The sequence below is a fragment of the Mastomys coucha genome, unplaced genomic scaffold, assembly GCF_008632895.1.
Source record: "Mastomys coucha isolate ucsf_1 unplaced genomic scaffold, UCSF_Mcou_1 pScaffold21, whole genome shotgun sequence".
NCBI lineage: Eukaryota > Metazoa > Chordata > Mammalia > Rodentia > Muridae > Mastomys > Mastomys coucha.
In genome coordinates this window covers 2,199,348-2,211,783 of record NW_022196904.1, presented here as the reverse complement: position 1 = coordinate 2,211,783, position 12,436 = coordinate 2,199,348, and the positions used below count along the sequence as shown (strand labels likewise).

At 50.7% G+C, this 12,436-nt stretch overlaps 1 protein-coding gene across 9 annotated transcripts in view; it reads right to left on the bottom strand.

Moving 5' to 3' along the window:
• Positions 1 to 1,028: 1,028 nt before the first annotated feature.
• The window catches only part of Znf865 (zinc finger protein 865), a 12,174-nt gene continuing 766 nt past the window's right edge, over positions 1,029 to 12,436 (bottom strand). Inside the window, exons 2-4 of one of the 9 annotated variants that reach the window (XM_031385208.1) lie at positions 6,495 to 6,676; positions 5,994 to 6,164; positions 1,584 to 5,275 (exon numbers count right to left, since the gene is read on the bottom strand). In XM_031385208.1, the coding sequence (XP_031241068.1) occupies positions 2,066 to 5,248 (3,183 nt within the window). In that variant the 5' untranslated portion in view covers positions 5,249 to 5,275; positions 5,994 to 6,164; positions 6,495 to 6,676 and the 3' untranslated portion in view covers positions 1,584 to 2,065. Of the gene's footprint in view, positions 1,500 to 1,583; positions 5,297 to 5,993; positions 6,165 to 6,494; positions 6,677 to 12,018; positions 12,185 to 12,436 lie in introns of those variants that run through there. The other 8 variants (XM_031385211.1, XM_031385209.1, XM_031385214.1 and 5 more) reach the window with 8 other exon arrangements.

Below are 12,436 nucleotides of genomic sequence, written 5' to 3'. Positions count from 1 at the left end.
GTTTCTCCAAAGAAAGGAGCCTGCTTCCCAAGACAACAGTGTCTTTGCTTTCTCACATGGATCCTTACCACTAAACAGAAACTCCTTGCTGCTTTCAGAGGGGACTACCAACACAGCAGCAGTGCAGACAAGTGGTCAGATTCTAGGAGAGGTGAAATATAGCAACTGACACTCTGGCTCAGTGTTCAAATCAATGAGAAGTGGGGGGACTGGAAGCTAAAGGAGTTTGTACACTCTATCAGAAGAGGGCAGTGGGGTTGGGGATGCAGTTCAGCTGCTAGAGTGCTTTTCTAGTACACATGGTATCCGGGGTTCAATCTCCAGCACCACAGAAACCAGGCATAATGGCACATGCCCATTTTCCCTTTGTGTATGGAAACAGGAGGACCACAAGTCTATAGTCTCAGGGAAGAGGCTCCTAATGTCCCACCCGCCTCTGAGGAGCTCTAGGCATTTCATGGTTGCCTGGAGAGGGAGACTATAGTCCTCAGTGGTATAGCTACTGGTTAGCTGCCCCTGCTCAGGTAAAGAAGCCTTCCAACCAAGTTTATACATGAAACCCTCACTAAACACAATGGGTCACCAAGAAAATAAAAGACAAAAGTAAGACTTTTCTTTTTTCTTGTTGGCAAGAAAGGGTTCAGCAGGATAGGGAGAGGGGTAAGAGCATAGTGGAGATTGTGTGGATACAACCAAAGTGTGTGTGTGTGTGTACACATACATACATATACAGATATGTGTCAAACTGGGAAGAAAAATGAAATTTGGAGCTGAAGTAATAATAGCTCAGCAGTTAAGAGCACTAACTGGTCTTCCAGAGGATTGGGGATTTGATTCCCAACACCCACATGGTAGCTCACACCCACCTGTGGCTCTAGATCCAGAGGACGCAATGCCCTCTTCTGGCTTCCATGGGCACCAGGCACCAAGTAGTGCACAAATATACATGCAGGCAAAATACCCATATACCTAATTTAATTTTTTAAAATCTAGATTAAAAAAAAAACGTTCAAGACTAGCCAGCCATTGTGGTGCACACCTTTAATCTCAGCACCAGTGAGGCAGAGAGGCAGGTGAAATTCAAGACCAGCCTGGTCCACAGAGAGTTCCAGGAGAGCCAAGAGTTACATAGAAAGACCATGTCTCAAAGTGGGGGAAAAAAATCAAGCCTATCTTTACCTATAAAGCAAGTCCATAGCTAGCCTAGACTACACGAGACCATCTCCAGTAAGTCTGCAGACTGTGTTAAAAGTTCCTCGGGTATGCTCTCCCAGCCTACTGGAGTGTGAATGTCATGTCCAATCAATTCATCAGTTTCCCTAGTGCCCAGGTCAGGGCTTGGCAGACAGGAGGCTTCCGGTCATGGTGGCTGAAAGCATCATGGAGGGGAGTCTCGGGATCTCAAATCAGTTCCTGAGAGTGCGACTTCCCTGTTTCACTCCTCTCCATTTGCCCAATTCATAGGCTAATGCCCGGGATATGGCAAATCCTCACTCAACCTAGGTGAAAAGAGAGTGATGTGAGGTGATGTGTCCAGGCAGTCAGTGGAACCCCCTAGGAACAGCAAGGACAGACCCCAGCGGCCCTGTTGATACCATTTATTGTTCTCTGCTCTGTACAAGCCGCGTCTGTCCCCTCCCCAGCCCACCCCCAATCCAAGAGCACCCAGACCCCCACCTGTACCCTCCCAACTCTTCATAGTCCACACTGTCCAGCCAGATCCCAGAGGATATAGAGAGGGTGAAAGTTCAAACCCATCTCTATCACAGAGTTCACTGGAGCCAGAAGCTGCTGGGTGGCAGATGAGGTTTACAAAAGAGGATCTACTGGACAGAGGATCAAGTCCAGTGTCTGACAGATGAAGAAGGAAGGGCCAGAATGGCCTGGGGTTGGAGCAATTTAATCTTCAGTTGATAGGGCATGAGACTGGAAGAAAGCTAGACCACCTGGGGTTCTTTAGAATGGGTAACAGTAAGGAAGGGTGGGGAGAGTCTGACCAGCAGCCCCAGAAGGGTGGAGTCCAGAAGGGAATATCTGATTATAGTGGCACATTGAAACCCCCTGGTCAGGGATCCTTTCCGGCCAAGGCGCTTCCCCCTGTTCCGGGCATCCCAAGACCCTCAGCCTTGTGCATCAGGCGGTGTTTCTTCAGACCATAGGTGTTGGCGAACCCCTCACCGCAGGAGGAGCAGCGGAATGGCCTGCCACCCTGATGGGCAGCCAGGTGCTTCCTGAAGTAGCCAGGATCCTTGAAGGCCTTGAGACAGGCAGGGCAGCGCAGCTCGGGCCTCGGGGGCTCGTGGGCACGCTGATGGCGTAACACGGAGCTCAGGTAGAAGAAGCCCTTGCCGCAGTGTTCACAGCGGTAGGCGCGCTCGCCCAGGTGCAGCCGCTGATGCTCCAGCAGGTTGGAGCGATAGCGAAAGGTCTTGCCGCAGGCGCCGCAGCGCTGAGGCCGAGCCACAGCATGCAGCCGCCGGTGCTCTGCTAGGCTAGAAGACTGTGCGAAGTGCTTGGCGCACACGCCGCACTTGAAGGCGCGCTCGCCCGTGTGCACCACGCGGTGCTGCCGCAGATACCAGGAGCGCAGGAAGCCTCTCCCGCACACGCCGCACCGGTAGGGCCGCTGCTCTGTGTGACAGCGCTGGTGGCGCATCAGTAGGGCCGCCTCCCAGAAGCGCTTCCCACACACTGGGCAGCGGAAACCCCGTTTCTGCCGGTGGCTTCGGCGGTGCAGGAGCAGATCGTATGCGCCTGCAAAGCTCTGGCCGCAGAGGCCGCAACCCAGGGTCCGGCGCACAAGGTGCACATACTTATGAGTCACCAGGCCCAGGAAATGCTTGAAGCTTTGGCCGCATGTGGCACAGCTGAAGCGCTCAGCGCCTGAACTGGTCCCGCCACCCGATCCGGCCACCGTCGCCCCACCCGCATCCTCGCTGCCCCCAGACACCCCAGCCAGCGCTGCCACAGCCGTCCCCACCTCTCCGGCTAGTCCGTTGTCCAGCACGCTGGATGCATCGGTCCCTCCGCTGCTGCTGCTGCCGCCATCAGAGGACTGGGGGCCACTGGATGTTGGCGCGAGAAGGCGCTCCGGGGCAGCCTGGTGAACCAGCTTGTGCCACATGAGGTTCTCGATGAAACCGAACGTCTTGCCGCAGGCGTCACAGCCATATGGCTTCTCTGACATGTGAGCTTCCTTGTGACTCATGACGTGGAAGAGATCCGGGAAGTGCTCCCCGCAGTCTGAGCAGGCGTAGCTCAGGTCGGCCGGCCCACCTGAAGTGCCTGCAGCTCCCGGGCCACAGGCCCCAGTGGTCCCCTGGCTGGTGGCGAGGCCTGTGGCTCCTGCCAGGGCGCAGGGCAATTGGAGCCGATGCACCTGGCGGTGGCGTGTGAGGCTCTGCGGGTAGCCGAAGACCTTGCCGCACAGCTCACACTTGTAGGGCCGCTCTCGGGTGTGCACCACGTGGTGCTTGCTCAGGTGGAAGGACTCCCGGAAACGCTTCCCGCACACTGGGCACTGGTGGGGCTTCTCGCCGGTGTGGATGCGCTCGTGGCGCTTCAGGGTCTCGCGGCGCCCAAAAGCGCGTCCACAGATGCCGCAGCAGAACGTCTTGCTGGGGCCACCCGCGCCCGGGCCACCAGCACCGCCATTCCCAGCACCGCCGAGCAGCAGCGGATGGGCGCTGAGAAGTGGGACAGGCACCGCACCATACACCACAGCCGCTGCGGCCGCCGTGGCTTTCTCATCGGTAGTGGATGGGTCCGCGGGCAGGAGATAAGGGCCTGGGGGGAAGGGAGGAGGTGGCTGTGGGACCGAGGCCGTTCCGTCCTTGGCCGGCTCCGTGGCCACAGGTGGTGCGTGGGCAGCCTTGTGTCGCAGCAGGCTCTGCGGCGCCGAGTATGTTTTCCCGCAAAGGTCGCAGGGGTACACCGGCCGCGGGGTCCCGGCTGCTGCGTGGGCTGCCTGGTGCTTGAGGAGGTAGGAGGCATCGCGGAAGACCTTGCCACAGATGCCACAGGGCAGGCGCAGCAGGTCGGCCGAGTGCGTTTTCACATGACGCTTGAGGCTCTCCCTCCGGTTGAAGCTTTTGCTGCACACGGAGCAGGAGAAGGGTTTCTCACCCGTGTGGATGATCTGGTGCTGGTGGAGGTGGCTAGGCTTCTTGAAGACCTTCCAGCAGAGGGAGCAGGCAAATGGGCCCTCTCCACCAGTAGTCGCTGAGGGAGGCATGGCCACGCTGGGTGGGGCAGCAGGGGTGGTGGTGTTCCCATCAGTGGAGGTGGCAGGCGTTGCAGGGGTGGCTGAGGGGCCAGAGGACACTGCAGCGGGGTCAGAGTTGGCTGTGGCACTGGCTGTGGGTACCGGGAGGCCCAGTGAAGGAAGTGCGGGCCCAGACTGTGGCGTACCCCCAGTTGGTGTTGGTGGCACGTCCTTGTGGCAGCGTCGGTGGCGGATGAGACTGGAGACATGGTTGTAGGTGCGGCCACAGATGCCGCATTCGTAAGGTCGTTCCCCGGAGTGCACTAACATGTGCTGGACCAGATGTGAGGACTGTTTGAAGGACTTCTGGCAAACACCGCATGGGAAGCGCCGCTCCATCAGGTACTTCAGCCTTCGGAAATAGCCCTTGTCGTCCTTGGTTGGGTCGCAGGCTGCCCCTACTGTAGGCCCAGGCGGGGTCTGCGAGGGTGTGGGAAGTGGCCCTGGGGTCCCAGTGGGAGTGCCCAGTCCTGATGCTACTCCAGGCCCAGGTGTGGGCCCACCTCGTTTCAGGTTCCCGAACAGGTGCTGGTGTCCAGAGAGGTCGACAATTCCCCATTGTGGAGCAGGGAAGGCAGCATCAAAGAGTGGAGGGGGCGGAGCCCCGAAGGTGGGTGGCAAAGGCGGATCCATCTTCTTGGCTTGGGAAGAGGATGAGGAAGACGAGGATGAGGAAGATGAGGATGAAGATGATGATGAGGATGAGGAAGGAGCCTCCGCCTTGGGTTTGAAACTGGACTGGGGTGGGTAGTCATATTGGGGTGGAGGAGGCTGGGGTGGGGGCTGGGGCGGGGGCCCCGGGGTACAGGGCAGGGCTGCCACTGCCTTGGCGTGTTCCCCGTATAGCTCCATGGGCTCAAAGCGCTGGTGGTTGAGGAATTCCAGGAAGTCAAATGGGTAACTCTGGAAGTGGACCCCGTCCTCGCCCCCGATGCCGCTGCTCCCGCCACCCCCGGCACCGCTGCCTGCCTGGTTTGCCTCCATCTCTGGTCGGTGGAAAGAAGGGAGACCCTGTGAAGAAGAGGATGGGGACTGAGCAAAGAGAGCCCGTGAGTAGCAAGCAATTGGGAACTAGATCCATGCTCCTGCACCGACAGCATTCTCTTAGCTCGCCTATCATTCCACCTATACATCTGCTTTCCTCTAACCTGTAATAACTCAGGGTCACTGCTAGTCTCCTCCCAACCTCCATCTTTTCTGGATCTTCACACACCTCTCTATTCACCCTCAGACTGTCTTCATGCACCTGATTTCTCTTCTAAGACTAATTCCCCGAAGACCTGGGTCAGCCTGGGAAGACCTGGGGTGGAGTTCAAACTCTCTCCTCTAAACTGTTCCTTCCATTCCACTTCCCATACCTTCCTCTGGTCTCAATCCTCTGGTTTTGCCACTGTAAAACGAGGATATGAATAGTTCTCATCTGAGTGGTTTAGACAGCAGCTTCAGGAACCAAAACACCAGCTTCAACCCTAAGCTTCCACCCCAACCCCCTTTATTATTTTTTACTCTGTTTTTGTTTTTAGACAGCGTTTCTCTGTGTAGCCCTGACTATACTAGAATTCACTCTGTAGACCAAGCTGGCCTTGCACTCACAGAGATTCACCTGCTTCTGCCTCCTGAATACTGGGATTCAAGGTGTGTGCCACCATCAACCATTTGGGGGGGGGGGCGCGTGCACTCATGCGTGCACGCAGTGTGACCATGGGTAAATGCAGCACAATCATTGTACCTGAGGCAATCCAATCACTCAGGAGGCTGAGACTGCTGCAAGTTTGAGGTAACCTTGTGGTAGTGCGGGCAGAGAGAACAAAGGCTAGGATAATCAGGATCTATGAAGCACAGGGCTGTTGTGAAGATTCAGCACTTTAACATTAACAGGTGGAAGGCCCCTCCTGGCATCCTGTAAACACCCAGGGTAATACATGGTAAAGCCTTCTTTTAATTGTTAGTATCCTTTCCACTATCAGAAATAGGAAAGGGAATACTGTGGGGAAAGGGAATATCCCTTGAATGCAAAGTAGGAAGGGAAATCTACTTGCCTAGGCCAAGCTGGTTACAGCAAGAGTTCCTAGAAGACAGCTCAAAGCTATGGCATACAAGCATAGGCCTGGGTAGACCTGGGTTCTCAACTGATCTCTGCATGGGCACTTGAGGGAGAAATGCAGCATTCATCAGCAGTGTGCATTTCACCTCCTGTGCTGTGTGTGTTATTAATGATGACATCACATACCTGGGCTGATCTGAATTTCCTGTCCTTGGATAAGGAGGGCTTCCCTGAACACTCCCGGCAGGCAGGCACTTTCTTGCACCATCTTTATGGTGTGTTTTCCATCCCTGCTGTCTGTCTGTCCTTCCCTCTGCACTGGAAGCTAACTCCTGGAGTTCATTTCTGTGTTCTCAGACCCAGGAATCCTAATGAGTTTTTGAAGAGTCAATGTGAGAAAGATTACACTTTTTTGCCCATCATTCCCTGACCCCTGCAGTCCTGGCTCTGTGTATAGCCCTCATCTTCCTTACATACTATACTAAAAAGCTAAGACACTATGGGGGAGAAGATGTCTCCCCTCACCCCTCAAAGCCCAGGACCTTTTATATTATTCAGTCTGTCTGGATGGCTCTATGCACCCACAGGTGAAAGGTGTCTCCACCCTACCTCTACTCAGAATTAGATATTTTCAGTATCCAGTTCTGAGTGTTCTGGGACAAGATTCAACATCCCATGCCCTTCATACCCCCTCTATTTAATCTAATCTCTAGAAGAACCAAAGGTATAGCAACCAGGAGACTGCATACAGAACCTAAGTGAGGGACTCAGCTTCGAAGGATGCAGGAAGTGTTATGGAAGAGGGTGGGGACAAAGTTACTGGTTTTGCTTGCTTCCATTAGAACCTTTCCAATGTGTTTCCACTTCTCATTAGGTCCCCATCACAACTCTTAGAGACATTTATTCTCTCAACTGGACAGATGAGAACACTGAAGCTCAGAGAGATCTAGTAAATTCCTCAAAGTCCCTAAAGCAAGCCTGCAGTAGAGTAATTGGCTTGATAGCCAGGAAAGAATCCCAACCCATAAGGAAGCTATAACACCCCCCCCCCCCAACGGAGGTAGTATAGATTAGAATTATAGAAACATTAGGGGTGCTCCCTGGGCTGCTTGTATGAGAAACCTAGTGGGAGGTGTGAGGACTACTATTCAATAGATTCTGCTAGACATGGTGATGCACATCTATAATCCCACCATTTGAGAACCTGAGGCAGGATTCAAGACTAGCCTCATCTACATAGTGAGTTTGAGGCCAAGCTGAGACTCTACCTCATAAAACAACAAACTCCATGGATTTCTTGTCTGCTGTGGGACACCATTCTCCAGAAGTCAATGATACATCCCCGAGTCCCATTTAAGCTTCTGTCCTCTTACTGTCACCTGTAGCCTATAATCCAGTTATTTTTACCACAGTTAGTGCCAGCAACATACTTTTGCCACGTGTTTACTAAGGCAGCAAGAACTAAAGTAGCCTGTTCTGTTTGCCATTATGCCCCAGCACCTACCAGTGCATATGTGGACAAGGTGTGGGTACTTGACAAATATTTGTTGACATGTTGAGATTAAGCAACATCTAGCTTGCTCCCTCTCTTCTAGGAGAGCCATGAAGAGACCATGAGGAAAATTAGAGAATGTTTTGCATGAATGAAAATGAAAACACAGCAGGGTGTGGTGGCACAGGCTTGTAATCTGGCACTTAGGAGAGAAGCAGTAGGAAGACCAGGAGTTCAAGACTAGCCTCAGCTACACAGACAAGTTCAAGGCCAGCCTGGGTTACAGAGGACTCAGTCTCATAAATAAATAAATAAATAAATAAATAAATAAATAAATAAATAAGAAAATGAAAATACAACATACCAACACAGAAGAGACACAGCTAAAGCAGTGCTCAAAGGGAAATTTATTGCTATGTCTATATTGATAAATATTTGCCAAATATTGAGTGAAGAGCTAGGAAGACAGCTCAGCAGGTCAGCATTTGTTCAATAAGCCTGGCAGGTTGAATCCCCTGAATGTAGACAGGTAGGTAGGTGTATAAGTACACTGTAGCTGTCATCAGATACACCAGAAGAGGGCACTGGATCCCATTACAGATGGTGTTGAGCCACCATGTAATTGCTGGGATTTGAACTCAGGACCTCTGGAAGAGCAGTCAGTGCTCTTAGCCACTGAGCCATCTCTCCAGCCTGACTGAAGACTTATAAAACATTATTTACTATGGATGTGATGTATGTGAGTGTGCTTCTCTCCTAAGTGCCAGATTACAAGCCTGTGCCACCACACCCTGCTGTGTTTTCATTTTCATTCATGCAAAACATTCTCTAATTTTCCTCATGGTCTCTTCATGGATCTCCTGGAAGAAAGGGAGCAAGCTAGATGTTGCTTAATCTCAACATGTCAACAAACATGTAAGGTCAGAGGACAACTCTGAATTTGGTTCTCTCCTTCTACCTTTAATTGAGTTCCAAGGACTGAACTCAGGTCATCAGTCTTGCATGACAAGCACTTTACCTACTAAGCCATCTTGACAGTCCTGTCCCAAGTCTTGCTCCTTTTAAAAATATTTATTTTGTGTGTGTTCTCCCTGCATGCCTGTCTGAGCACTGCCTACAAGCCTGGGTGGCAGCAAGAAGAGGGTGTTGGATTCCCGGAATCTGAGTTACAGGTGGTTGTGAGCCAGCATATGGATGGATTCTGGGTGCTCTGCAAGAGCCACAGTGCTCTTAATTTCAGACCAATCTCTTTTTAGCTCCAAATGCCTATTTTCTGTGGTGGCATGTTTCAGGGAAGGGTTTATGAAATTAAAATGGATGAGACTTCCCTACCACACACACCAAACCAAAGTTCCACATAAACACAACAAGTTTTAAAAGGACTGAGGAAATTGTCTAGCGGATAGAGCATTTGCCATATAGGCTCAAGGCCAGAGTTTGGATCTCCAGAACCCATGTAAATGTTAGGTGGGCATAGCCTCTCTCTGCAATCCTGCACTTAAGAAGGCAAAGGTCCAGTTGGCTAGCTACACTAGCCCAACCTGTGTGCTTCAGACTCAGTGAGAGCCCTTGCTTCAATAAAGTGGAGAGAGATCAGGAAAGACATTCATGGTCAACCTCTGGCCCCTACACAAGTATGCACACATATGCATGCCATGCATGGGGGAAGACAAAATTTTTGACTCTTCTAAATCCTCCTCCCAACAACGAGAAAGGATGGATAGAATTACTGACTCAGAAACACTGACTTCATCCAGGAAGAGGAGGCACATGCCTTTAATCCCTGCACTTGGGAAGCAGAGGCAGGCAGATCTCTATGAATTCAAGGCCAGCCTGGTTTATAAAGTTCCAGAACAGCCAAGGATTCACAGAGAAAACTGCCTCAAAACAAGTAAATAACAACAAAAACCACTGAGAAAGAGACTAGACGTCACTGAGCTAAATGGAGTTTAAGGCAACTGGTAGGATTCCAGGTGCCACACTCTTTTCTTGTGATCTGTTGCCTTTCAGTATTTCACTTTTCAAAATAGAAGCAGGATCCTCAAAGCACTGTGCACTGGAGACAAGACCTGTCTCATCCTCTCCCTGCCTCCTAGTCCCATCTCTCAGTTTGGCCTAAGTCCAGCACCAGCCACTGGCATTCATTGAATTCTAAAAGAGTATGGTGCTTGGTGCTTTATATAGTATGTCCCATTCAAAATTCCCGACACTGTCAATAGTGTAGCTATCCCGCTTAGCTATACCAAACCATGATGTTCCCGCTAAAAGCCTAGTGAAACCCAAAGTCCTTCCAATGACCTACAAAGGCCCCCACAAGCTTGCAGCTGTTCTTCCCATGTGCTGGCTCCATTTCTGTTGTGAGGCCTGTGTTTCAGGACTGTAGCTTCTGCTGACAAAATTAACACCCTCATACTCTCCTCCCCTTGTCTCCTTACTGTCTCTGATTGTTGTCTTCTCAATGGGGCTCTGAGCAACTACTGCCACCTGCCACCTAGACCTATACTCCCTAGCTAGTTTCCCACTAGATCCCCCCATCATAGAATGTACTATATATCCTGCCTTCCTGATCATGTTTTTACTGGTCTCCCTCTCTGATACCATATTTTTTCCCTTTTTCATTTCTCACATGTATGCACATGGTGTGTGCATGTGTACGCAGACTCAAGGTTAATGCTAGATGATCCTCACTCTCTCTTCCATAGTATTCATTGAGCAAGGTCTCTCAGTCAAATTCAGAGCTCAAAGATATGGCTAGTCTCATTAGCCAGATTGTTCTGGGGATCCTATTTCTGCCCTCAGAGACTGAAATGACAGGTGGACCTCCTAATTGTTGGCATTCAGACAAGTTCTGGGAATCTGAACTCTGATCCCCACTTTCACAGAGGATGCCTTTAACCACTAAGCCATCTCCACTGCCCCAGACTTTGTTCTGAACTGTCCTCAGGACCTAGGACAGTACCTAGCTTGCTAATCACTATCTTCTTTTTTTTTCCCCCCAAAATAAAAATTACATTTATTGGCCAGGCAGTGGTGGTGCACACCTTTACTCTCAGCACTTGGGAGGCAGAGGCAGGCGGATTTCTGAATTCGAGGCCAGCCTGGTCTACAGAGTGAGTTCCAGGACAGCCAGGGATACACAGAGAAACCCTGTCTCAAAAAACAAAAACAAAAATTACATTTATTTATTGTGTGTGTACATATGGAGAGGTGAGAGGACAACTTACAGGAATTAGTTCTCTCCTTCCACCATATGGGTTTTGGAAACTGAACTAAGGTCATCAGGCTTGGGAGCTTTTTACCTGCTCAGCCATCTCACTGGCTGCTTGATAAATATTCCTGAGTAAGTAAAGAAATAAAGCTGGGCAAACGGGTTGAGAAAAGGCACGAGTCTAGTAAAGTCCACAGCTCATATTCTTCTTCATTCCACCTACAAGGTGAGGAAGCTGTCAGAGCAGCCCCCATGGTGGGCCACAGCAGTCTAGGACCAAATTTTCTGCTCTGTAGTTTACCTGAGGAACAAGATGGCACGAGACAGCCCACAGGTGGTATTTGTGATATCCCAGCCCCTATAACTCTGTGCTCATGTGTTTTGATTTTGTGTGTGGTGTATGATTGTATGTGAGGGTGTGGAGTCCAGAGGCCAGTGTCATGTGGCCTTAACTGTGTTAGCCTTCTTTCCTCCTTTCTTTGAGACAGTCTTTCATTGAATCTGGAGCTAGCCACTGAGCTCCAGGAATCCTCCTGTCTCTATCTTCCCAGTGCTGGAATTACAGGCATGTGCCACCATGCCCAGCTTTATTTTTATTTATTTTTAATATAAGTGCTGGGAATCTGAATTCAGGACAACACTTTATTGACTGAACTATGTCCCCCAGCCCCACATAGCTTGATTTCTAATGTCTGCCTCTTCAACATAGCCACTCTATGTGAATTTTTGCCCATTTTATTTTCTGTGTGAGATGCTTGTTAAACAGGTGTTGGAAGTGTTTATGAGTGAACAAGGAACAAGTGGATGCAGGAGGAATCTTAAGAGTTTGGTAGATTGGACAGAAAGCCAGGCAATTTATTCCCAGGCTCTTTCAGATCAAGTCTTCCCCAGCTCTGCTCCAAACTCACTGCTACTCTCCCACACCACATCTCTGCTCCCTCTGCACCTCTGGACCAGCCGTTCCCTGGATCTCTGAATGGCAAGATTAAATCTTGTATTTCAGCATTCACCTCTTAGCTCACCAAACTCTCAGAAAACCCAGAGCAGCACTGTCTCTGATCTGCTTCTCAACTAGGCTGCGAACCCCCGTAAAATGAGGACTCGTTGCATCTCTCCCCTTTGAAACTGCATGGCCTGGGTATAGAATGGTGGTGTTCATTCAGCGAGGAATAAAACCTATGGGATAAGATGTTAAGAAGCACGGTCTTTCCTAGGAAGTTTGGGACAATGTCAAGAAACTTGGCCAAAGATGGGGTCAAGAGCTGATGATGCTCCATGAAGGAACACTCTCTGCTAACTTGCATTGTCCTGGGATTGCAGAGGCCAGGATGAGGGGAAGGAGGGAGTGGGTCGGCAGTGTTTCACGAGAAATATCTGCTAACCAGGCAGATATTTCTCCTAAACGGGTAAAGGACCTGGTATTAAAGA